Here is a 27575-nt window from a genome sequence, read left to right on the forward strand (position 1 = left end):
TATCGACAAAATAGATTTTATTTACAAATACGCACAGAATATAATTAACAACCATTAGATAGCATTAGTGTTTGAAAATGAAATAAGTTTGAAGAAACAAAATAACAACAACAACAACAACAAAAATTGAGAAAAATAATAAAAACGACGAGAAAATAATGTTATTTAATTTTTTAAATATTAATTGCCATCTGAACAAATATTTCGCATGGCACAAAGTTTATTTGCTTTCAATCGAATAAACGAATCATTTTTGAGGACCATCAATGAAACAAACAAATTTATCGTGCCAAAACCATTACGAAACATCATGTTCAAAACTGTATTGATTGTATTTCATTTCACGATCAGATAGTTATTAAATGATTCAATTCATTGCAACAATTTGTAATGATAACAATTTTTTCCCTTCTTCCCCGCTAATACTTAAATGAACTCAACGAAGTCCATCAAGTTCAATTTGATTTTGTTTTAATTTCTATGTTTAAAAATTAGAACTTTACTTCAACGGAATGGAACTTCTTAGTGCATCTGAAATAGCATAAAATACATGGCCTTTTTTAAGTATTTTCCATACGTTCGTTTTTATATAAATGAACCAATATCCATTTTGAATTGTTCACAAACAAGTACATACTATTTTTAATATTGTGCCATCGACGATCAATTTTTTTATCATAAAATTTGCACTGGAGACAACAACAACGGTAAAATAAAAGTGAATGAAATGACAGAACCAAATTTAAATGACTGACAATAAAATCAGAATAATGAATATAAACATTTTTTTTTTCATCTGCAACGTTTCAATTCAATTTTAACTCGTTCACTTTGTTCGTTTTATGCAAGAATGCATCGAATGCTTTCCAACTTCTGGATAGGTAATTATGGTTCTTATAGCATTATAAAACGAAACGATATAAAAATTGACATATTGTTCAATAAAAACAAATACAATCAAATCAATTTTATAATTTAATTAATTAATTGCATTAATACATACACACAGTTACTGTCCATCCATTTAATGAAGAAAAATAAAGATCTTATACCTTAAATATTATATTTATCTGAAAATTAAATTATAACAACGTAATCATAGGATTAAAGAGCGATTGAAAAGCAATGCACAAATTTAAACATTAAACAAAAATGAAAACATCTACGAAATATTTATTGAGGAATCAAAATTTATTTAAACAAAAAAAAAAACAACAAACAAGCACACGATTTTTTTTTACAAATAATATAAATTTAAACTAATTGTACTAATTGTAATGATCTGTATACAAATTGACCGTTTATTTTGATGTTTCAACAATGACAAAAGATGAGTAGCACTGTTTTTTTTTTGAATTTCCAAAGCGCAAACAAAATACATACTAGCAAGTACTTAGTAAACGTATTGAATTTTAGTGATGTCCATTTGAGCAATAAAACGCAAACTATGACCAATTCACTTATCCATTGACAATTGATGCACCTTTGAATGCGATAAAGAATACAAACAAAATTTCAATTGATGCGTTTCACGTTCGTTTCATATAAAAATTTAAAGACCAATCACACTCTTGAATAAAATCACATTTTCCGCGATAGATGACAAATTGTCCATGGATTTAAAGTTTTATTTGTTCGTTTGTTTGCAAAGACGAAAACGTATAAAACAAAAACTTATAGAGAAAAAAATGAAGATTAAAACCTTTTAATTTGTGTGCCTTATTAACAGATTCTATAACTATAACTAATTTAAATATTAATGTTTTTATGTGTGAATTTTTACATTTGAAATAAATTTTTAATAAAAAAACCGAATATATTGAGATTGCGTTTACTATTGACATCTTCTCTTTGAATCGATTCATTTTGAAGACAAAAAGTTGATTTAAGCAATTGTCAACTATGACAACGTGCTCGATGTTATCAGTTCTGTCGGTCTTGCATTTTTGTTCTTGACTTTTTTATTGATTTTGAATGATTTGTGGTATGTGTCATTTTGTATCGATCGGATTTATATGCATTTTCCTGATTATAATATTGATTAATTTTCTCATTGTTTCTGGATGAACCGGACGATTCATACGTAAGTATTGGACCAAATTGCTTTTTAAAGCTACTTTTATGGGTACATGGTCCCCGATTGCAGGCGACAATTTCAATTTTATTACCCTTGAATCGATACATCTGTCCCATGCCGCACGTACGAGAACAAGCCGAAAATCTTGACCAACTGCAAGGTTCTTTCATACATTTTTCCACTTCTTTAACGTCACCGATGCATGTTAATTGACTATCATGTGATTTCAATCGAATACAAGTTCGATTCCGTTCTGTGAAACCAATGCCACACCTTTATCAATAAGAATTTTTGGAATTTCAGTTAATATTTTAATAAGTTTGGTTATTTTTAATTTTATTACGTTTTGTTACATTCGCTCCATTCGCTGAATTCACCCCAATATGGATTGAAAATCACATCAAATGATTGCTCTGTTTTGCCCAAATTATTTTCCGCAACACAAACGTACACACCAAAATCGTCATAGTTTGTATTTGTGACTAACAATTTTTTGTTATCGAAATGATATTTTCCCTTTGGTTTTGTATGATTAATAAACGTAAGTATATTATCATTTTTATACCATGTTATTTTCGGTTCAGGTAGCCCTTCAACATCACATTTTATTGAAAAATTTCCACCCATATTCAGTTTGATTTGCATTTGGGTCGATGCAAGTGACGATGGTGCCTTTTCAACAAATACTCTAAATGTATAATTGAATGAACCCAACGAATTATTTGCATAACAAATGAATGTTGTATCTTCAAGCACACTATCTCTTTTCTGTATTTGAAAACAGAAATATTAACAATGAAAAAAAAAAGAGTCAAAATTGAAATGTATGTGTAAATCTCCTTACCAATGTCAAATTATGAACATCTATCATTTTATTGGATGTATGTTTTTCGCCGCTAATCATTTCCATCCAACTAATTTTGGGACGGGGATTGCCTTCAATTGGACATTCGAGTGATATTTCTTGACCATTTTGAATGATTAGTTTTGCTTCCGTTGCGATGTTATTATTTTGATTTCGCATTTTTATGTTACTTGCTGCGCTGGCCAATCTTGGTGGTGATAAAATATTCAATGTTTTGGACAGTTCACCAACTCCCACCGAGTTTTCGGCGATACAGGTAAAGAATCCATCGTCGGTTGTTACAGATGAAATGTGTAAGGTTCTGTTATCATTTGCCAGCATGTATTTATGTTCTGTAACAAAATTAATGGCAATACCATTCTTATGGGAATCATAAAATGTTTATCGTTAGATGCATACAATTATGTTTCGATTTTAATTTTAGTAGACTATGTTATACATACTTTTTTCCATAACATTTTTTCAACTGGTGGATAAGCATTTTCGAAGTCACAATTCAAGTCGATTGGTTCACCAATTCCAATGTCAATCGATGCATTTGTGTCCGGTGAAAATGTTGGTTTCGATACATATTCGATGAAAGTGCTGCGTTCATCATGACCATATGTATTTGATGCAAAACAATCAAAACGATGTAAACCAGTTGGCCATTCATTGAGATGCAATTCAATTTGAATGGAATAAGGGCATTTGTAACGAAATATCCATTTGATGTTGTCTTGATCGTCACCAAATGGTTTTTCAATCAAATTGGTATCATTATGGTATGTACATAATTCAGATAATCGGAAATCATTTGATAAATTCGATTTCGATGATGAGAACAATGTCTGATTACCGTTAATCCACAACAACGTTGATGACAACGTTGGCATTGGATTTCCAGTCGCATTGCACAATAAATTGTTCTTCCCATCTTGTGCCTGAGATGTTTTATTTTCCGAAATAGATTGTATCGATGGAATGGCTGAAATATATGTAGATGGACATCAGAATAGATAATAAAAAAAAAAAAAATCTTTTAGCATAGCTTACCGTATACATCGAGTGTAAAATGTTTTACACTGCTCGATACAGTGTTCGACACGATGCATGTATAATTACCGCTTTCCGTTAGACTTTGTCCAGGAATTTCGAGTAAACTTCGATTTGCTCCGGATATTTTGACTCTGAAATGGAATTTCACAGCAGTATAAAGTGGAGAGCATTCAAATATGTTCATACTTTGTACAGTTTGTTCTTACTTGTGTTTGTACCATTCGTAGATGGGTTCTGGGTTCGCATGCATTAAACAATTCAATACGACTGAATGATTCTGGACTACTTTTATAATTTGGTTTGTCTCGTTCGTGTCTGACATTGGTGCAACTAAATGATGATTGTGATTTTAACAAATGCACTTGAAACATTCAATTTACTTGAACAACTCACACAAAACATTTAAGTTGACAACAATTTCGGTTGCACCATTTTCATTGGTAGCTGTACACGTGTACTTGCCATGATTTGATGCACTCACATGTTCAATGAATAAAGTTTCATTTGTTGATATGCTTTGACCATTGTGCATCCATTTTAACTTTGAAAAATACAATTTCATTTTGATCTGTGACAAAGAATTTATTTATTTTTGTGATTGTTGTTCACTTACTTCGGGCACGGGGAATCCATGTGCCTTACAATCGATCGAAAAATTGGACGGCGATGTAACATCAATAATTGTACCATTCATTGTTGTATTTTGAAAAATTGGCGCATATTGAACTACAATCTCATATGTATATTCATTATATCCGGCTTCATTTTCGACATGAATTGTGTAATTACCTAGCGATTTGTATATTAAGATGAATCAACTAATTAATAAAATAAAGTAAATTAATTTATTCTTGAAATTACCAACGTCAGTTATGGAAACATTGGAAAAGCTCAAGTCTTTCATGTCACTGTTGAATGGTTTTCCATTTTTTAACCATTTAAAATGGTTAAAATGTTCAAATGGACATGTCAAATTCAGATTGGACCCCAATTGGATGTGCTTTGTATTCTGTAGACTATCAGAAAGATTATGTGATAGCTCCGGTCTGTCTAATATTGAATAAAATAAAAGTATATAACACAATCACAGTCTATACTTAATCAGGTTATCATACAAACACAGTCTCACCAATAATTCGAACACAAATCGAATGCGAATCTTTTCCGAATGCATTTTCGCCAACACACGTAAAATTCTTCTCATTAAATTTTAGTATTTTTGTATCGAGATCCAATACATTGGTTGATGTCTTAGTCGATTGATCATCGGTCCAATAAACTTTGACATTACTTCCAATCGCTGAACATGTAATCGAAGTATGTTCTCCTCTCAGCAAACGTATGTTTTTCTCAAGGCTAGATTGAATTTTTGGTGCATCTGATAATGATAAAAATTAAAAGTGAATGAAATTCGAATGGGAAAAAATCAATATCAAACTACCGTGCACCAGAAAATAAAATGAATTGCTTGCGATGGAAATATTGCTGAACGTTTCACAATTATATGGTTGTTTTATCCATTTTGATGGCGATGTTGTTTTTGCCGAACATTTCAATATCGGGTCACTGTTTGGCGTTACTTGAATGAGTTTTGTATCATTCTCCGAGAGCAAATTTGATGTAACTAATATAAATATATAATTCGATTTTTATCCAATATTTGTTTGAATATAATTTTTTGAAATTTATTGCTGTGGAAAATTGAGTTTGGCAAATGTGAAACAAAATATTTTCATAACAACCTAACTACCATGTTTTGTATGATTGTAAAATTGTACATAATCCTCTCTGTTTTACACTCATACAAATGTCGGAGTCAGTAATGTGCGAATCATCCTTACCCCACTTTAGATCACACATTACAGATCTGAGTGTATATATTGCAAAACTTTATTAAATACAATCCAAAAGTGTCATACCAAAAATAGCCAGCAAAGTATTTGTGTTGAATGGAGCGGTGTTGTTTGATTGCAGAATGCATTCAAAAGCATCTTCATTGGGAACATCTAAATATAAATAATTTTCTTCTACTCCTGTTCCGTTTAAAATTTGTGTTAAATCTGGTGCATGTAGTTTATTTAACCTACACCTTGATATTACATTCGAATTATTTAAATAAACTGCAATCGAATGGATCTTTTCATTTGGACATTCCTCTGAAATAAAACGTCGCAATTTTTTATTATAAATAGAATAGTTCAATAAAATGCGATTCAAATATTTGTTACCGAACAATACAATTGTTATGTTTCTATTATAAACATTGGATGCGATGCAGTCATAAACGTTGAACGGTACTGTTAAATTGCCATTTTCACTTTCTAACTCGACCAAGTTCACATTTTCATTAGTACTGCATTTGTGAAATGAGTTTTTCTCATGTATGTCTTCAATTTTTGGTGGTCGTTTTACGTTTATATCAATCGAAAAAGTATCATTGCCGAATTCGTTGAACAACGAGCACTCGTATGTGCCACTTTCTTCCTTTGATATATTTTTAATATACCATGTGTAATCGATTATATTTGCAGAATCATCGCTAATAATTTCTTGTGTTAAATTTTCGATTCGGTTCCACAAGAGCATTTGCAATGGTTCGCACATTTCACAGTGACATGTCAAATTAATATCATCACCCTCCGACACATTTAGCTGTTTTATATTGGTCTTTGAAATGTTTGGTGGACCATTTGCTAGACCTTTTAGTGTAACTTTTCGAATGGCAATCGGTTCAATTCCATTATCAAGATTACATTCGTATACTCCTTCATCTAAAAATTCAAACGATTCGATTTGCAATGGACTCTCGTCAAATGTTTCGAATGTATTTGCATTTGGAAATTTCCATTTGATTTGAGCTTGTGGTAATGAAAGTCCAGTGCAATTAACGACCACCGGTTCACCATACGTTACATAGATCTCTGTAAGAAATATTCCATAATAATTTATTGACGAAGAACATTCATTGCAGTATCATCATTACCTTCAACTTCGATTTCATTTAATATGGGCGCAAAATAAACGGTGAATTGAGTCGATGCTGTTTGTTTGCTACTACCCGCTTTAACAACAACTGAATAGTTTCCCGAAAGCTCTTTTATCACATTTTGAATGATCAAATTGTATTCTGAAATCTAAATTCAAATTCAAATATATTATAATTTTAATGGATTTTATGTATTTGTATTTACCATGTAAGTTTTACCATCGGTAACAATTTCAGCGCCGTTGAAATACCACTTAACACTTGGTGTGAATTTTGATGATGCCACAATTGTAGATGGTATTTTGAATTGGGATTGTTTCTCCGTTCCAATGTATTGACTATCTGGTATGGTAACTACCAGAGGGGTTGGCATTATTTCAATTTGAATACTTTGATTGGACAAGCCGTACTGATTAGAAGCTACACATGTATATTGACTACCAGCATTTGGTTCAGATGATTCAATTTCGTATTGTACATTCGTCATCGATTCACTGCATTCAAAATTGATTTATTTCATTAAATAATTCAACAAATATTCATTAATATAGAGTGACAATACTTTGATTTTAATCTTTTGACTTCCTTTTGATTATGATAAATCCGAATCGTTGACGGAACTAATGATTGAACGTTGCACTTGAGGAATAAAGTTTCACCTTCGGTAACGCTTGTATTTGTTTCAAGTATAGTAACTTTTGGCGGCACTCCATCCAACTCTTGTACAGTTGTCGATATCATTCTTTTTATTGGGTTCATTTTTTCATCGTATCCGGTCACCTTAATGTTATTTTATAACATTGTGGTTTTTTTTTGTAATTTTTGTCTTTTGAAAAGTCATTGAATATATTCTTACCAAAATTTTAAACGACTCCTTTGGCGGTTCAAATGCAGCCGTTTCATAAAAAAACTCTATTGTATTTTCAATTTGTTTCTCTATTAATGGTAGAATGATAGGCTCAGCATCATCAAATTGCAAATGTGCTTCGGTTAAGTTTATTTTATGTGACGATACAATTGTTAAAATATTTGGCAATCCTAATAAATAGAAAAGAGTTGAATATACGCCGGAAGTAATTGAAAAAGCTTACCGCCCCAAGGAGTAAAATGACTTATATCTGACGTTCTATTTGGAGATTCAACTGAAAAACCATAAGATAAATGTATTTTAGAGTTGGCTGTCAAACGAACAGAATGAGGTCCATGTGCAAATGTCTCAATTTGCCATTCACCCGGAACTGGATTTTCAATCGTATATCCTTTTACATATATCAAACTAACAGAGTCGAATTTATTCTTTACTGCTATGTTAGTCGGATCGTAAAACCAAACTTTTGCCTTTTCGCCGGCAATCATAATATTGAGATTTTTCATTGTCTCATCAACGGGAAATGTCCATTGGCTCAATTCACTATGATTTGAATAGGTTGAAATTAATAGGGTATGCTGTTTGTCCAATTTTTTTGTTACATCTTGTAAAATTACTCCAATATCTTGAGTTGTAATATCGAATAGTTGACCGTTACTAACTTTGATTAGTCGGTCAAATACTTTATAGTGTTCGGTGTTCCTATTGTTACAGTAACCAGTTAGTAGAAATGTTATCTGAAATAAGTTAATTTCATGGTTTTTAAGTTTCCACTATGTCTCTAGAAAGTTCAGGAAATTGAATCATAAGTTTTAAGCTCCTACCCTCACATTTTTTTTATCGAAAATTGGAATTAGCACATTTTATATGTTTTACGGACTTGCGTAAAAATTGTAAATATACTTACAGTGATTTGTTTGCGTTGTATCACTTCGATGATATCTTTTTCCAAAAAATAATCTTTTATTGATGCATCACTAAATGCGTACACATAAGAAAATGGCAGACAATGGTTTAATGCCTCCATCATTCCTAAAATGTTTAATTAATTTGCCGTGTATGTCAGAGAAGTTAATTTTTATGCAAATGATCGTTACAATCGATTAGAACCAAAACTAAATCGAAAATTTGGCGTTACCCTCCAAGCGAAACAAAAGGAATGTTCCAAAGATTTTTTGTGGCAAAAGAAGCAGAGCATGTAGTCGCATTTATGAAGCAACGCACCACAGAAGCGCTTATTGTTTTTGTCAGGAACCACTCCTGAGCTCGGATTTATATACAGCGGAAGTAATAATAATAACCCATACATAGCTAGAAGCACGTTTTTTTGTGAATGACGATGTCATGCTCTGCGAAGCATAGCCGTAATTCGTCATATAAACGACTTTTGAATCAATTTTATAACCAATCAACGAAGCCGTTTCGCAGTCGATTTAGTTTTAGAAGCATCCGTTTCGATCTTTGATAATAATTATCAAGTACCATTAAGCATAGTCTTCGGACAATCGTCACCACCATAAATGTCAACATTGTTTAAAGCGTCCAAAAGTTCATCTTTATCGTCCGTCACCAATGAGGGGCCGTTTGCTAAAATAACATGTTTGATTTGTAATAATCTAACAATGTCCTTGTCCACATATTCACTAACCCAATGCTCCATTTTCTTCGCGAAATGGTACAAAAATATAATTATAAAATGGATTATCTTCAATCTTAGAAAACTTATTGACTAACATTGTAACCCCTTTCCGAAGTTGATCCAGGTCATCTTTCATTGATGAGGTCGCATCAAAAACAAGCACTAAACTCTTTTGACCTGGTCGTGGTTGATTTGCTTTCATTGAGATGCGCACATCATTTTTCACTTCACGTTTAACAATCGAACGACCCACATTTTCTATTTGATTATTTAAGCAAGAACTTTGATCGTTGCATTTTATTGAACTATTTATAAACGGTTGTTTTAAATTATATTGGTTGCTATCTATGTATGACAATGATTGTGTTGCACACAATAACAGAATCAATTCACTGTACAGCACAATTTTAATGAACATTTTTTAAGCCTTAGAAGGTATCTTTTTAATAATAAATAGTGTAAAAAAAACGTCAACACCCAAGTATTATTTCGATTAAACTGATTTCAACATGTTCATGTTTCACATTGAATGAGCACAATAAAATTATCGCTTTTTTTTTTTCAAGTAAGAATACGGTTGGAGGTCAGTGTGCCTATAACATTGTAGCGTTTATTTACGTAAAATCTGTTTTCTCAGAAATATACCGCAAAATTATAATATGTCATACATATTTCTAGGGATGTGCTCATTCCTTGTTCACTTTGGCTTTGAAGCGCGTGGAATAAAAATGACACATACTTTTCTTTAACAAAAAAATATCTGTATGATAACAATAGAATAGTCAAGAAAAAAATGGCAAGACCTTAAAAAAACGAATAATACGAGTTTTTCATTTTTTATATTACATAGTACGATATTATTATCACTTTTGTTTTCAAAACATTTTGGTAATCGCAAAACATATAGTCTGGTCACATTTTTTGGCACAAGTATTACTATAATATAATTTGCATAGCTGAATATGCCAGCTTGATATTACGTTGCAGGAAGATATTTTCGTTGTCGGTTGTTGTGTACGCTATTTCGATTTTGGTTTATCTCTTATTCATATGTACTTAAATTTCCGCTGAACATTTTATTTACACAATTTGGAGCGTTAGAAATTGCGTCTACTTGATCTCAGTCAAAAGTTTTTTTTTTTTTTTTTTCAAATAAAAGACAGAAACATTTTTTTATCAGATTATCGTAGACAAAAATCATACATCACTATAATATATAAAAATTCTTTCATCTTTTGATTAGAGAATTTAAATACAAAGGAATGGTTTTGTAAGATATAAGTTGCTGTTTAGTGAAGTTCTAAAATATAACTGAATTTTATTGAATTTTGCTGTAACATCGAGAAGGCAAAATTCACAATTTAATTTTTGTTACAAATGAAATTAAATTCTATTGAATTGAATTGAAATTAAAAATATGTTGGTGCAAAGTGCAATTTGAAGAAGAAAGAATAATAATTGAAACTGTCGGTTTGGCAACGATCTTCGATTAAATTTACAAAAAGAAAAAAATTGTTGATTGAACCACCTTTTATCAAATGAGTTTTGAGCATAAAAGAATTGTTTGCCGTCGATTGAAAAACGGGAATGCCACCTCATATCCATATTGCCAAGGTCCGCGATCTGTTTCTTCTTCCATTTTTCCACCAGGTAATAATTCTTGGATGAAACACCTTTGCTGATCTTCTTTGCTTTGACCAAAGAAAAACTGTCTATCTCCTATATTGAAGTGAAATGCAACCGAATATATCTATATATCCATTGTCCATTATCTGTTTCTTCGCCCACTTTTCCATCAGGTAATAATTCCTGAATGAACCAATTGAATCTGTTTAAAATATTTTGACTATAGAAAAACACTCTACTTCCAATCTTGAAGGGAAATGCAACAGAATATCCAACTTTCCAAGATCCGAGATCACTAATAGTACCTATTTTCACTTCATGATAGCCGTTACACGAATAGAAAATTAAGAACGAAGAATAAATAATATTATCAGCCAGATATATTTTAGCTCATCATAGGATGACTTCAGCTACTTGTATGGAACCAGAAGATGGAAATCATTGCAATTGTACGAAATTCTCCATTAATTGCATTTATTTCGGAAATAAGACACCTTCAGGTAAGCGAAACTGTGACAAATATAAGTGTGACGCCATTGTGTCTCACATGTACACAACATAAAGTGATTTACCCAGACATAATATTGGAATATTTTCAGCCAGCTAAATCAGTTCAGGACACAAACATCAGGTGCTGGAGTGAAATCAATAGATTATTATAGTGATTGTAACAATGAACGTGTTTTTATATCTGATTCAACTGGCTGAAAATATCTCAATATAATGTCTGGATTTACCATTTAGATGTAAAGGCTTTACCAACTTACTGTTTTTGTCACAGTTGGAAGAAGCGTCACTTGAGCAACTACCGATCCAAATCATAAATAAAAATGGAATTGGTATTGAATCAAAAGAAATAAGTATTTTGGTAGAAAAAGTGCAAAACTAAACAATTGAAATGAAATGAAATATTTAACGGAATCCATAAGCGCAGAATCTGAAATCCATAAAATTAGTTTATTTTTCAAGAATAAACCTTTGTTGGTTTTTTTTTGTTTCACGTTTATAACTACTTACATTTCCAGTAAACAATTAAATTGCTCAATTCGAAGCTTTCGAAACGAATAAATATTTCATACGAAGCTTTACCTATAGGTAATTGATGTATTGCACACTGGCAGCTAAATAAAATGTTTTTCAAACACATCTTTTCAATTGCGTACGTATATTGTATATTTGATTTTAGAAAAACACACACACATTTTTTTTCTCTTTCGTTAAATTTATAAGTATAATTTTCTCAGTTTATCACACAATTAAATGATCGAACCACCTTACAATCGTTGTGGATTCGATATATGATTTGGAATGATACGCATTTAATTTTATAACGATATCTATCATTTACATTTACAACATTTTGCCTTGAAGCTGCAATTCGAACAACAATTTTGTCCATAATTTAAATAATCATTAATGTTTTGTTTAAATTAATTTAATTTAACTAATAGTGACATCAACTTTGACTGTAGCCAATAAGTAGCTTCTCGAAATGAAGAATTCTACATTTTTTTTTTAAATTAAATATCATCGCTGACAAAATCACACATTTAAATCGGACATCATTTTACGAAAATCGGTAAGTGAACCGTACGTATCGAAATCGTCTAAATGACGTCGTTCTGGAACTACATTCTGTGGTCTGGGCAATGAAAGAGGGACGGGTAATAACTCTGGCATTACTGAATGATGTGTTATTAGAGCCCGAAGCGATGAAAACTCTTTTGTGAAACCCTGCAAAATATGAATAGATTTTAAGAAAAATGAAAACCATTCTCAAATGTGATAGATGAGGAAATCCGTAATATATTAATAAGTTACCTTGATCTTATATCCTTGTGACGTTCTTAAAATGAGATAGTGTGCTACTTTTGGCGCTGGTGGTGGTACACGCAATGATAGAGCAAAGCAGCCGGGTTTTGTGCTACTTTGACGTACTAGAAAGGCACCGGGACTCTTTCGACTTAGAACTTCAAGTGAAATTTCCCGAGGTAAACCAGCTTGAAACCATGGCGCATCCTTCAATTCAGCCTGTTCCAATATACTAAGACCGCGTATACGTTTCTCTTTTGTCGAAAAGGCAAACATTTTTGGACTTGAATTGGCTAGAAAAATGAAAAAACAAATGAATTCATAAATTTCACATGAACAAATTAATTCTAATCGATTTATAGTGGAAAATAAAATTGAAAATCTTATATTTTGAATAAATAAATTTGCATTTTAAATAAATTCTTTGGAACAATAAATGAATACGGTTGCATGTTTTCTCTGCTCCATATGTATGCATGAGATTATAAATAATGCAACGAAATAATGTGGTGGAAGAGTATGCACACCGTAGAGCCAGAATATTTCGATTGACTCGAAGCTTGATTTGTTGGCAACGTCGCAACGTTGGACTTTGACCACAAAATATTCAACATTATAACACTCAAATGAAATGCGCATAGAAATTTGACTTGGTTTGCATATTTGCATGAAAATCAATTTATGAGCATTTAAAAATTGAAAATTCTCATTTTCTGTTCACATTATTACATTATCTCTTTTACATTAAATTTGGTATTACATTACATTCAATTTCGGTTTATACATCTTTTGTTCGTAATTTTTGTGCAAAAAGCAAACATGAATTGTCTGCTCTTTAATAGAAATGGTTTCTTTAAATCATAAATTTTCGAGTGGAATGAATGTTGAAAATGTGTTGTTTTATTTTTGGATTTCATCTGTACGTCCATCAAACTGTTCGTCAACAACATATGCATACATGTAGAGACAATGACTTCTTAATGAAGCAAAAAGTAAATAATAATTTGCATGCAGATAAAAGGAATAATGGTCTAGCTGTTTCGGTTGGATTTGTTCCAATTCCTTTGTATTTAATATATATGATCACTAAAAATGTGTCTGACTATTGTTCATTTAGTAGTTTAATAATAGAGCACTCACCACTGCTGGTTTCCCGCAGAAAATGTTTCTTTAAATCGAATTCACAAGGATCTCTATAGCTTTTATCCAAAACCGATGTTAAAGATTTACGACACGAATCTCCGAATTTACTGGAAATGATTTTATCGGGATCGCAAATTCCCTCATTGACATAGCCATCGGATATTGTGTGCATTGACCCAGAAGTTGGTGATGGTGTATTCAATACCAATGGACGACTTTCTTCTGATGTTCGTAGTAATCCCATGGCAAGGCGTTTTACCTAGTTGTAAAAATTGTTTATACAAATAAATGCATAAATTATTCTCCGTTTCATCTCAATATCCTACTTTTTAAATAGTGTGTGTTTTTTTAGTTAACATTTAATTCGATAAAATATATTTTGTTCATGCATTTTATTCAAAAATATTTTATGAAATTGGAATGCTTACCAGTGGAGGTTTGTCTATGAGTCTTCTACAATTATTTAGTTCTGTTGGTGAATTGTCTTCTTCAGAGCTCGCTGATCTTGATGCGATATTTTGTATGTTTGTATTTTCACAGCTGTAACATTTGTATAGAACAGAGCAGTACCATATTAATAACAATAGCAAGCAAAAGTCAATCAAATCACGAAGAAAATTTCATTTACAAATTACAACTATAGCACCGCCCTATTGTACATTATTTTATGTATAAGACATATAGTATACATATAAGTATTTTAATAAAATTATCATTCGAGAATGTAGAGTATTGCATCGTATTAAACTTACGTTGTGCTTGCTTTGGAGAATAGATGTGGCGGACGTTTGCTGGGTGATTCTTGGTGATGATCTGGAGCAGTTGCCGTCGTCGGTCTCTCAACTCTTATGCTAATATTCTGCATGCCGTTGAATTTATTATCGTTCTTATTTTGTTGTTTGTTTTGTTTGCTGCTCTTTTTTGGCTTCACTTCTGTTTTATTAATATTTTTCGTATAACTGGCGTCACACTGAATTTTCCATTTAAATGCATCAGCCAAAATTCAATAAAATTAAACGAATAAAAAAGATAGAGAAAAGAAAATAAATATCCCGTTAAAACTGTTTTCCCAAATACATCTATCTATGTATGACAATCGTTCAGTAATATCTTGATTATTAAATAGCATAACAACATGTAAGTGAAATCTGAGCAAGCACGAATCATATGAGAAGTAATCATATAAGCTGAAAATATTTAATGTCTATAGATCCGTTAAAGTTCTTGAACGTTCATTCATTAAAATTACATGTTTCGATGGTCGAGAGAACTTTACCGATTCTAATCATATACTTTGTGACCAAACCCTGAGTCATAAAAAGTGATTGGACGTATGTCATCTTAATCCTTGGTAGAGATATAATCTATCCATGAATGAATGAAGGGTTACTTCATCAAAAGCAAAATAGATGAGTTTTGGTTAATGCAACGACATGTTTTAACTTGATGTTTGTCGCCATCAAGTGAATTTCCATTTGTTGTTTTACATTTTTTTCAAGATACTATGGAACAAATGTCTATGTTTCGTTGATGCTGATACGTAAACTGTGGCAAAACTTACCTCAAAGTAAATAGGCTCCTCTTGATTGAATTTGTTGATTTTTTTAAACTTTCGTTCGTCTAATAAACCCTTCATGAAATTGTATACTGCACGTTTGCACTTGCGTTTAAAGTCTTGTTGGTTTTTCGGCTCTGAGCTATTTGTTAGATTTGTTTGATGTTGATGTTTATGACAGTCAAACGATGCATTCGAGTTTTTCGCAAGGAAATTCCTTAACTGAGACACATAAAAATCTGAGGCTACAACATCACACCGTCCATTTACATCGACAACGTTGTTATGAGCTTTCGTATTTTTTGTTCCAAACACATTTCGAATCTGCTGAAATGAAAAACAGAAGGCAAAATGTTGAAATAAAATAATGAAACCAGAATAAAAACTATCTTTTCTTCAACAACAAAATAATCATTTTACGCAAACAAAAATGGCTTGGGGTAATTCTTTCTTATCGCTTAGTAAATATCAGTAGCTGGTAGTGAGTGGTTTTTCTCTTGGCATGACATTCTTTTGACTGCTTCGCAAAAAAAAAAACGAGAAACAAGCGAAAATCTTGATAAAATAATAATTTGTTTCCCAAACACTCTCGATCATGATACACATCAGAGCGTAAATAACGAATCGACAGTACACCAGTGGTGCAACACCACATAGTGTGTGTATGTAATGTCATAAGTTCTTTATCTTTTTCTCTTCTCTCTCACTCTCTCTCTCTCTCTTGGACACTCTGAAATATATGTTGAAGCCAACGTACGTGTTAGTGTGTTGGGCTTGCCATAACTATAGTCTTCATCGATAATATGTTATGTACGGCAATTTATGCATTCCCGCCTTTTAACAAACAATTGCGACAAACGTTTTTGTACCGAATGTTTTTCATGGAACCATTGAGAACATTGCTGCCCCAAACTCATATTCGCTTTTTTCCACCATTCATTCAACAAATTCTATCTCCCAATTTATGGAGCGCTTCAAATGGCAAATATTTTCTGCAATCAGCAAATAAATTTCATTCACATGCACTCGTGGTATGTATAGTGCAAAGCGTGTATCTGTGTGTAACTATAAATACAATGTACGTAGCGCACAGTGTCAGAAAAGAAGATGAAATTGTATAATTGCCGGTTAGTAGACGGTGTTAGTAATGTAATTTTGTGTTATATTGCCATTCTACGACTAGAGTGAAATAAAATATTTTTTTTTCTTCTGCAGAGCTGTTCTTTTTCTGTGTCTATCCATTCATCTGGTTGTCGCTGTCTCCACCACTACCACCTTCTTCTACCACCATTCTGTCTTTGTTGCATTTTACTTGGCTTATTCTCCACCATAGACGCATAAAATGCGATATTGAATATCTTTTCATGTGGATATCAGAAGTTGTGTGTGTGTGTGTGCCACACTGTAAATGTGGTTGGTGGTAAGTGCTAAAACATATGATAACAGCATACAGGATCATACAGGGTTCGGCACTCGAGAGATGAAGAACGGGCATTTTGCTATCGGTACATTGCCAGTACATTTCATGAATATACAAAACAGTTGGGCTTATGCTGTAAAATTCTTTATAATGTATTTTGTATGTACTTTTTTGTATGTGAGATATTTTGTACGTTTGTAATGTCTGACATTTTTTTGCACGTTATTTTATTTGGTCTTTGTTCTGTTTGCAAACACGATATATATATATATATTTTATGCTGTCGTTTCTCTTTTTACATCTTGTTTGTGATTTAACGTAAATATTCGTCATGGGAAAAGTGGAAAATGTTCAAGCTAATTTCCTGCGCTCAAGTATGTTTGTCTGTTTGCTTGTGTGTAACAAAATTACGTTTGGCACTATAAATTTCATTATGAAACTCAACAACCGAACTGTATGTGTGCATGTGTGCAAGCCTTATTCAATTTCATCTTTTTTTATGTTTATCGCCGAGCAGAGTCTATGCAATGGTATTTGGCATGGCTGAAAATGTGAACGGTTTGAATAAAAGCAAACACACGAATGAATCGATGCGACAAGTGCCAGAAAAAAGTGTGAAATTGTCTATTACTTATATTTGTATGGAACAATTTTATTTTTATTATACTGTTGAGCGCCGTTTAATCAATGTGGATGACAAGAACGAGAACGGAGACACATGGATGTGAATATAAAGGAAATGACGTGGCACGGAAAGATAACAAACAATGCAAGCGCTAAATATAATACTTGAACACAGACTACCTCTCGACTTAGTTTCAATGCACAATCAAATCCGTTTTTTTCACAATCCGTTTAAAAAAAAAGAACAAACCAATTCTGTTATATTACAGCAAAAAAAAAATTCAAATGAGAACAAAAGTGTGTTATTGTGGCCACTTATCGCGGAATCAACTATCACCATACAATAATAAAAAAAAAGAGCCAATAAGTGTTACAAATTTATTTCAATTCAAATTCTGATAAATTCGGTAAATTTCAATTCGGATAAATTGTTGAGAAATAAGATGTTGGATTTGCATTATTAATAACAATTACATTCTGCATTGAATGTAAACAAGTGACAAAGGGCAGTATTATGCGTATATTTTCTTGTCACATGCAACGAACAAATCATTTGAAATGTTCTGACATTTTCGTTTGCTTCACTGCATTGTCATATGCAAACATGCACCCATTCTAATGTGCTTTATATTGTCTAGACATTTCACTTTCACAAATCAACACACATTCAGAATAATGACAAATTGGGTTTGAAATGCGATTGCAACAGTTGTACGGTACAATTTGAATCAAACGCGTATGGTGCCGTATGCAAAAACCAAGTGCAATTATGTCAATGCAAAATAAGAAGCATTCAAATCGTATGGATAGGTATTATTTTTTCTCTCGAAAATTTATGTGTATAATATGCATGGAAATGTCGAAATAAAAAAATCCTCTCTTTTACATTAACTAAACGATGCAAACTGCTGCAAGCTTCACAATGTGATTTTCCCTTCATATGCATCGCTTCTATCAAGAGTAAACATATCCATATTTTGCTTTTGATGGGAGTATAACAGTATATCTGTAAATATGCAAGCAAATAACTTTTTTTCCTGCCATTACCATTCGGTGAAATGTTCAACGTTAAATTTTCTGAATTACATTCAATACAGTATATGCATACAAATGGCACACCGAAATCTGAACAGAAACAATGTTGAAACAAAAGAAATTACATGATTTATATTGGTTGGTGTATGTGTATTTCATAAAATTGTTCATCTGTTGCTTTTATTCCAGTTGGCACTACTTTTTCTCATATTAAAAAAAAAAAAACAAAATTATTATTAGATGAATGCTCCTCTCCATTTGGCATCAAAGGCATTTTGCTTTATATTATGCGAAACCAACAAAATAAAATAAATTCAATTGAAAAGTAACTGTATATCAAAACATGTTGAAAGAATTTTGAATTGACGCTGTTACTTGTGCCGGTGCCTGTTTTTCGCCTACGTTTATTCAATTCAAAAGCAGGTCTACTCTGCCTTCAAACTAGTTCCCACTGTTGACTAAACATGTATCGAAAAGAATAATATCGATCTTCTCATATTGAACTATAGCAAATAATTAATGTTCGTTGAATATTCCGCACCCAGACGATTGAATTGTATATAGCAGAATTGACACGTTCATTTCAACTGCATAACAAATCACATACATTATTTCTCATAAATAATTCAATTTATATAATGCAAACAGAAAAATGTATTTTACTTTCTTAAATAAATTGGCATCGCGTCTATTGACAATGTATTTGAATCACACCCATGCAATATATTGAATCACAACTGCCTCCAGCCACATTTCTGTCAATGTTGTAGTAATAAAGATTTTTTGTAAATATTATGGCTACAATATAGAAGCACGCGAGAAAAAAAAATGCAAATAAATCCATTGCACATGACTGTGAGCGGAAGCTTGAAATGAGTACAATTCAATTTGTATTATAATATTCGGGATCAAATTAATTCATTAATGTGTGCAAGTTTTAATTTGGTGTTTATATCAACATGCCTTGCGGCAAAAACACTGCACAACAAATTAATTGAAAAACGCTCTGCTCATGTGTATACCATCCATTTGTGTGTACATTGTACATTGTACAAGCCAAAGCTTTATAATTTAAATCCCATTTTTCCCTGGAAAAAGTTTTTATAGCCATTGGGGTGAATCATATTATACGGTGATATGAGCTAATTGCTTGTAATTTTTCCGATAATTTTAGCATAGGTGATTTTGATATAGTTAGAAGACCATCCAATATTATAAAAAAAATCTCCGATATCATAGAAGAAAATTTAACACTTTTTAAACTATTGATTTCTTACTCTTGTTGAATAAAACTTTCTTTTATTCTTTTTTAAACAGTGATTCTCTTCAAACAGAAATAAATCTATTGAAAACTTTATGGGACAATTTATGGGTTTCTCATTCGATTGGTTGTATCGAATTAAACTAAATCGAAAGACTGAGGACACATTTGACCTTTGGGAAGAGACTTCACTAAATTAAGTAGAAGAGTGTTCATAACGAAATTTTTTTTTTTGAAATGCAAGTCCATTTTCAATTGGTTTTTCTATTGATCTTTAAATTTAGATAAATATAGAATATTGATTCTATACAGTGGTGTACTTGAATGAATAGAATTGTTAAATGCAATATCCAAGTATTCTGAATTGAAGTTTGTAAAAACATATATATTTGATACGGTCGCGATAGATTAAAAAATATTATTTAACGAAACGACCCATGAAATTGATTTTCTGAATGAGCTTATGAAAAAAAGTTAATTTAATTTATTCGAACTTTGAATCGGGGGATGGCTCATAGTATTAAAAAACGATTCCATAATTTTCTCTTTTTTCTTTTTGCCGAACTGCGTTTTACTAATCCTCCTTAAGTCTATGCCAAATGTACGACATACGTTGATTGTTCTGGTAACGAAAATAGAGTCCGATTTAAAAATTCAAATAATTTAATTAAAGTAGAAAAAGTTCTCGCTTATAATGACCTTTCATATAATTTAGTTTATGCGAATTAATGTGAAATACGTCACAGTATACGATGCATATGCAAAGAAAATGTGAATAAATAAGTTGTATGGGAGGGATGCTAGTCCTCGGTTTCGATATTTTTCTAAACCGTTTCGGCAGTTGATTCAACTACTAAATTCTTGATGACTTCAGCTGGCTTGTTCGTCTCTGCCCAAAGCGATTTTCTTTCCTAGAGACAGTTTGTGTGCCTGTAAATCGATAAAAAGTGAGCAGTAGACCAAGGGTAAAAATATTGAGAAAGAAATGAGCACGAAACTGCTTGGAAAAATAATTCCAAGTGCCTGATAAATAACAAAAACAAACTGCCATTGTTATATATGCAGATAGATAGATATTTGTAGCCACTTATTTGTAGATATTTCGAAGAAAAAAAAGGAACGGCAAACATAGATACGCTCAATAAGCGCAAAAGATATTTACAATTAAAGTGATGCATGCGCAAAAAGAAAAACTTACAGTGGATAAAATGTGCTTTGTACTTTACTACTGGCTATCATTGTATTCGTAAATTACCTCATATAACTTATTATGATAATGATGAACAAATGACTGGATTGAAAAGAGCGCGCGTAACGCACACACCGACTCAATTACTTGCAAAGCTTGGGGGGGAAAACGGAAGACACCATCACAAAAAAAGGTCAAACTCAAAAGCACTGTGGGCAATTTCAATTCCAAAGTGAATATTGTGATAATGGTTTTGGGTTCTCGTTTCTTTCGCATCGCATACAACGGAATTTTTTTTTCATCATATATACTTTTCCTTTTTCACCATGTTCCTATCTATTTTTATTTTATTTGTTTCGAAATTGAACTTGTCCTATCCACAAAGGCAAAATGGAAACATCGGCATAATAATTCTGACAATGGATTTCTCTAGCAGAAAATCACTTTTCCAAATCGGGTCGTGTATGAAGTGAGCGCAATGAAGGCACGATGGAAAAGCGAAAGCAGAGTCATTCAATCAGATCACGGCCACGAAGTGTTCAGCACTTAAGTGTTTCAGACAAGTGTAACAACAGCTTTTTTCACATTCCGTGCACTTAACGATGATGGATTTTTTGTTAATGTGCATCTAAATGTGCTTTGGCGTTACAGTGTATGCATATTTTGTGTGATGATTTTCTCTCTTCGTTATATTTAATGTGTGCTGTCGCTTTCATTCATTGTTTCATATGACATATTAAAAGATTTCCATGTAAATATTTTATGAGCAAACATCGGTGCTTGTTCTATATATTTATTGTCTTGGCTTTGGTGGAAACTTGGATCCAATAGGTTTTTCTGTTTTTCTTGGTCTATAAAAATTATAATGAGTAAACTGTAAGTGTGTGTATGTGTGTTTTTTCGCTTTTATACTTTTTTTTACATAAATTGCATGAAATATAAATTCAAAATAATTTCGTTGAGTATGTGATTCATTTCAATTTGTGATTTAATATATTTTCCGTTCTAAATGTTTTGTGGCTACATTTGCAATAGAGACTGACAATAAAAGTGAAGGCATTTGCTATATATTTTTCGATTTTTTCGTTATCGCATTGAAATTCAATTAGCAAAAAATAATTTTTCATCTATGGCATTTCATGAAAGTACGATTTGGATTTATTTTATCGTCTATTTGCATAACATCTCAAAAGAATTACGTTTCAGATAAACCAATTAGTATTCTAAACACACGAGTGCAAGTGTTTTTGTTTTGATTTAATTTTGATAGCAATTTCACAATGTCCGGACTCAGGCGAAGCTGGACCGGTATCTAATTTCCTGGTGTTTTTTAGCTCTCAGCAATTGCTTAACCTGTATACATACACCGATACACGTACACATTGTAAGTTGTGAACAGTACACACGTAGAAATCATGTTGCTTTATCGTCAACTCTTCGAAATTGTTATTTGCTTTTTGTAACATTCAAAATTTTCCTGGACTTAAAATTGTTGTTGTTTTTGTTTACGTGTTTTCTTCGTTAAACCAGTTTACTTATTTTGCATTATGTTCAATTGTAAACGACTTGAAGTAAAATGCAAATTTTCCAGCTACCCGTCGTTACAAAATCTCCATCTATTTTACGGTTGCAAAAGAAGTACGTCATGATAAATTCAAATATAAGAAAATTGTGCACAATGAAATGCGCTTTGCTAATGACTACTTTCAGGACACACTCATATAAAATGTAAATGAAAACCGCGACTTTCTCATCTCTTCCGTTATTTTTGTTTTCGACCATATTTTTTTTCGACTCGACTCTGATTTAAAAAAAAAATGTATTTAAAAAAATATATATTTCGCGTTACCTTTTTTCGACTGAAGAAATGGCAAACGAAGGTGAAGAAAAAAAACAATTATTGCACATTTAAATCTCAAAAACTAAAGGTAAGCGGGTATCAAACAACATATGGCTAAAGGAAATAACAATGGTAAATTTTACAGGCGACCAGCAAACAGAATTCTAATAAATACAAGCTGGAGTCACAATCTCAACGCAAAACATTAAAACGCAAAGTCTTGTGCAGTAAAATTAAAGGCATTTATTCCGAAATTGAAGCGGGTTTGTGACCGCGCATTCAAAATGAACAGTGCAACAGCATCCAAACGATGAGGGAGATAAATGTGTGTTTGTACAAAACCATCCGAGAATAGTAGCAACAATTGCGTTGATGGTCATGAGAAAGGATAAAAAATGGTATTGCCGAAATACTCGGCGAACATATTGTTGTTTACCGTAAACAAAAAATCTCACCAAATGCCCATTGTGGAGCAACAACCAAATATATTCGGTGTACTTTGTTGCAATAAAAAAAAAACACGGAAGACAATACAAAAATGTAAATTCAACTTCTGTGTGTCGTTTAACACACGCGCATAAATATGAAAACATTTTATCCTTTCTATTTTTCTCTCACAAAATATGTACATTTATTTTTGTTTTCGGTTGATAATATTTTATTTGATTTTATTTTGTAAAAAGCTCGTGTTATTGTGACGAACGAATATAATTCTTTCTTTTCGTTGTGATTGTGAAGAATGTTTGCTACTAACACCGTGATTCTTACAAATTCTGGAACAGAATTAATGGCAATAAAAGTGTCTGACTTGTGCTATTTCTCCCTCTTTTCATTACATTTTTTTTTAACTTCTTTGATTTGGATTTTTGTTTTGGTCTGCTCGTAATGTTCACATTGCTGAGTTTTTACATTTAATTACTTTCATGCTTGTTTTCATTTGATGTAACAAACAGATGGTTATTTAAAAGTAATAGAAGAGAAAACTTCAGTGAATATTTCATTTTCGATTCCAATTATTATTAATTACCGGACGAAATGCTCGGTTATACTTTGCATGCATATCAGAATATCAAATTCGATTTGTCTGCATATATGAGAGAAAGGAAAATAACGTTCGAAATAAGCCAACACCGCAAAATGTTAAGATCTAAATGTATCGCATTTTTGTAACTCTGCATTTTGAATATTAGAATCAATGTACTACCGCAAAGTGTCCAAATTTGATGGGTATTAAATTAAAATTATTGTGGTAGTAATTATGTTCGAATTTATAAAATATTGGTACTTTTCGATGATAATAATTCATTATTCAAATAATTAATTAAGTACTACTCCAGCTATTTCCAAAGTTTCGTAATAAATGAATGTGTTAAGTCATTTATGAATCGCTTTTTTTTTCTAATGCGGCAAATAGTTTTTGCTGAATACTAAAGCTTGGAATTAACACGAAACCAACAGATGTTATTTAGAATTTGAATCACATGTCGTGAAAGTCTTTGGTCGATAAATATTTAAATAGGGATTATTATGTAGTTGGAAGAAGAACAACAGAATATTTGCATGTGTCGAAAATACGTGAACCTGAATCTTTTGAATAGTTTTGGGTTATTGCGCGCATCGAATCAACACACGAATTTTGAATGAACGATTCACTCAAAATTTTGCTATCAAAACTATTTTCGGTTGGATTGGGTAGTGGGTGAGATTTGTCTACTGCACATAATATATTTTCCATGAGATTATGCCACCTGAAATGCACACGTATGAATCTGAGTTGGTGCTTATCGTCTGAAACATTTTTGAACATCTTCGTTATGTGCACACGAGTGACAAAAACACACTGAAACTATATCAGAACTAAACGACCAGCATATTCATTCTATTCAGCCAACATCTCTCGATTATCCGAAAAATGTCTCGGTCGCACCGATGACTACAATTCGTCGTTGTGTATTTATAGTATTTTGTGGTTTTAGTTTTAATATTGTTATTTATATGATCACACATGAAACCATAGGTGTCATAATTAATATTCTGACCGCGTTGTAAATTCGTATGCTTGGGTATAATTTTATAAGTTTTAAGCGTAAAGTTATGTGCTGCACCGTCACAACACCGTTGTCATGAAAATTATGGGTCTGGCTACTGTATGTAATGGTGAATTGTAAATCTGAAATAAATATGACATCTAAAGCATACAGTACGTACAGGTTCTTTGTTGGTCTGCATGGACCATTATTATCAATGCAGCAAACTACATGTACTTGTTTTCAAGTGACAGTAAGTGTCTTTAAAGTTTTCAATACACATGTTGCTTACACATGACAGTGGCAATAATACGCAATCATCACCCAACCACAACCTTCTAATTCTGTATGCTCCTTTGCATCTATCGGAACTAAATGAAATTGAAGTTTTAAATGGGACCCATTCTACTGTGTTTTAGAGGAAATCAATCGCACTGAAGCAAGTTCCTTCATTCAACTGTTGTAAGAACCTCAATGATGTTTCTCTTCTCTTTTTTTTTGCTGAAATCGATCCGATAACGTTGTTGTTGTCCATTTTAATTAATTTTCTAATATTAAGAGTGAAGAGCGATTTTTCTCAGAATTTCGTCAGATTCAAGCAGAAAATAAAAACGACTGTATTGAAGAACCGAATGGTCCAATCAAACCAGCCATTGTAATGGATAGTTTAGATCTACGTTTATATTTGCTCAATTGTCCTACTAATAGTAAAAAAAAATAATATACTGCGCATATATGGTGCATGTGTATTATACCGGACTTGTCATCAGAGCGACTATTTTCAGTGCGAGAAAAGTAATCGATTTCGTTCGTGTTTTTGTTCACATTTTTACTTTGCCATGTCGTTTCTATCGACTATGATACGGAATTGAGAGGTTTTTATCGTTGCCCATTGATTTCAATTAAATCGTCTTCATTTCGGGCTCAAGGTTTTTTTTTTGTTTCATTTGCTTTCATCGATTTTGCCATCATTGAAGCATCTGTTGTAAATAGATTCGATTGGTTTCGACTATTTTCTTTTCTATCTTTGTACAATAATTGTCTTGACTCTTTTCCATCCCGAGACGAAATGAAAATATATTGAAACGAGTGTGCTGATATTTGTTGTATCACATGTAGACAAAAATCATTGTCAATAGAAAACAAAATGCGCTGTACGTGTAACCGGTGATTGAATGTGACACTTTTAGGAAGTGGATATGCACAGTATATTCGATTGTAACGAATTTAAGCACTTGTCTGAATGCATGTCCATTGATTTACATTGTTCGCATGCGTATGCGGTTCTTTTTTGCGGAAAATCTTAAAATTCCGTCCGATTTCATTTTTTTAAAACATAAAACTTTTCATTTGATTCAATCAATCGAAGCAAATAAATTACTAATTATACAAAGTGGTATGCAGTTTGTAGTCATACGTTTGCAAATGTATTTCTATAATAAAATGGCAAATTGATACTGATATGCAATTTTTTTTTCATCTTTTTCTGCATCTCTGCATTCATAAAAGCGAAAGACATTATTTTGTTGTCATCAAAGGGAAACTATAAGTCTTCAAAGAATGTTTTTAAATGATGTAAACTTTATTGTTTGCTACAAGTTTTACATTCAACATGAAAATTGTACGATTAAATCTAAATACATTACTTAGTTTGGTGTTCAGATCGATGTCTTGTTGTGAATCACGAATCGACATTGCGTCTTCATTTATTTAGAGTACATAATCTGCTAAAGTATCACAGCATTGTCATTCGATTTATTCCTTTCAAACTTTACCACTCGGAGTAGTTGAAACAAAATAACAAAACGCGGAACGAGTTGTGTGTGTGTGTGTATTTCAGATTTACTTGATGAATATAGTCTGGTATTGATGGCCGTAGAGACGGTCGAATGATCACAAGAAACCAGTTCGGTGTCATGTCTTTTTCACATTTTACAGTCGCTATCATGAAAGGTATTGGGTATAAGAAGAGTGGTATGATGCATAAACGCCATGCAGTGTTTGCCGTATCATTTCATAATTGACATTTTTCTGGAAAATTAAAGACATAATTGAAGGCAGCTTATAAATAGAGATGCCAACCATTTCCATCAACTGAAGTGTTGGAACAACGACCGAATGCACAAGATTCACTGAAATGGGCATTCAGTTGCCAGCTGCCATATTCACGATGACAAGAATGAGAGAGAGAGAAAGATAAAATGGAAGAGAGAAGAAACTACGCAAGAGATAATGATGCAGCCAAACTGGCCAACTGAAAAATTTAATAAGAGTCAAGACAAACAAAAACATTATTATTTGCGTTGTCATAGCGGTTGTCGTTTGTTGATGGTGTTACTGTTCGCTCAAATGAATATCCGAATGAATCGCAAGTTGTTTGTAGCATCATCGTTCTTTGTTCTCTTCTACATATTACGATCATCTTGCTAATTGATTCGAATGAAACTTTCAGGAATTTTAATTGGAGCAGCTCTTTTTCCATTTTCATTATCTACATTTTTTGTTGTTACACCTAAAGATTTTGTGGTGCTTATTTATGCCATTTATAAAAATACTCACTACATCCAAAC

At 32.1% G+C, this 27575-nt stretch overlaps 2 protein-coding genes and 1 long non-coding RNA gene across 4 annotated transcripts in view; 1 reads left to right on the top strand and 2 right to left on the bottom strand.

Moving 5' to 3' along the window:
- Window positions 1–1343: 1343 nt before the first annotated feature.
- Window positions 1344–9891, bottom strand: LOC116338659 (hemicentin-1-like). Its single transcript, XM_031764068.1, has 21 exons — window positions 9483–9891; window positions 9317–9421; window positions 8742–8866; window positions 8058–8571; window positions 7823–8004; window positions 7529–7746; window positions 7172–7460; window positions 6964–7114; window positions 6209–6901; window positions 5900–6136; window positions 5422–5604; window positions 5110–5358; window positions 4842–5030; window positions 4594–4769; window positions 4374–4521; window positions 4187–4310; window positions 3978–4111; window positions 3386–3909; window positions 2922–3302; window positions 2421–2845; window positions 1344–2350 (listed from the first exon to the last, which is right to left on the bottom strand). Exons 1-21 carry the CDS (start codon window positions 9889–9891, stop codon window positions 1924–1926), a joined length of 5883 nt encoding a protein of 1960 aa, XP_031619928.1. The 3' UTR covers window positions 1344–1923.
- A 1044-nt stretch (window positions 9892–10935) lies between these two features.
- LOC116338863 lies at window positions 10936–12027 on the top strand. Its single transcript, XR_004200934.1, has 3 exons — window positions 10936–11272; window positions 11353–11599; window positions 11699–12027. It is a non-coding gene; the product is annotated as an uncharacterized LOC116338863 (long non-coding RNA).
- A 271-nt stretch (window positions 12028–12298) lies between these two features.
- The window catches only part of LOC116338542, a 28071-nt gene continuing 12794 nt past the window's right edge, over window positions 12299–27575 (bottom strand). Inside the window, exons 2-7 of one of the 2 annotated variants that reach the window (XM_031763883.1) lie at window positions 15616–15933; window positions 14807–15024; window positions 14483–14594; window positions 14052–14313; window positions 12921–13204; window positions 12299–12833 (exon numbers count right to left, since the gene is read on the bottom strand). In XM_031763883.1, coding sequence (XP_031619743.1) covers window positions 12642–12833; window positions 12921–13204; window positions 14052–14313; window positions 14483–14594; window positions 14807–15024; window positions 15616–15933 — 1386 coding nt within the window. In that variant the 3' untranslated portion in view covers window positions 12299–12641. Of the gene's footprint in view, window positions 12834–12920; window positions 13205–14051; window positions 14314–14482; window positions 14595–14806; window positions 15025–15615; window positions 15937–27575 lie in introns of both variants that reach the window. The other variant, XM_031763882.1, reaches the window with a different exon arrangement.

The sequence above is a fragment of the Contarinia nasturtii genome, unplaced genomic scaffold (assembly GCF_009176525.2).
Source record: "Contarinia nasturtii isolate CC-2019 unplaced genomic scaffold, AAFC_CNas_1.1 Cnas_scaffold_414, whole genome shotgun sequence".
In the NCBI taxonomy this organism is placed as follows: domain Eukaryota; kingdom Metazoa; phylum Arthropoda; class Insecta; order Diptera; family Cecidomyiidae; genus Contarinia; species Contarinia nasturtii.

What these genes read in the sequence shown, in the direction of transcription:
- LOC116338659 (XM_031764068.1), bottom strand. Translation starts at nt 9,891, where the DNA reads ATGTTCATTAAAATTGTGCTGTACAGTGAATTGATTCTGTTATTGTGT. An exon ending in CCGATGGTAAAACTTACATG is followed by an intron (nt 7,115 to 7,171) that starts GTAAATACAAAT and finishes ATTTGAATTTAG; the next exon opens with ATTTCAGAATACAATTTGAT. An exon ending in TACTTTGCTGGCTATTTTTG is followed by an intron (nt 5,605 to 5,899) that starts GTATGACACTTT and finishes TATTTATATTAG; the next exon opens with TTACATCAAATTTGCTCTCG.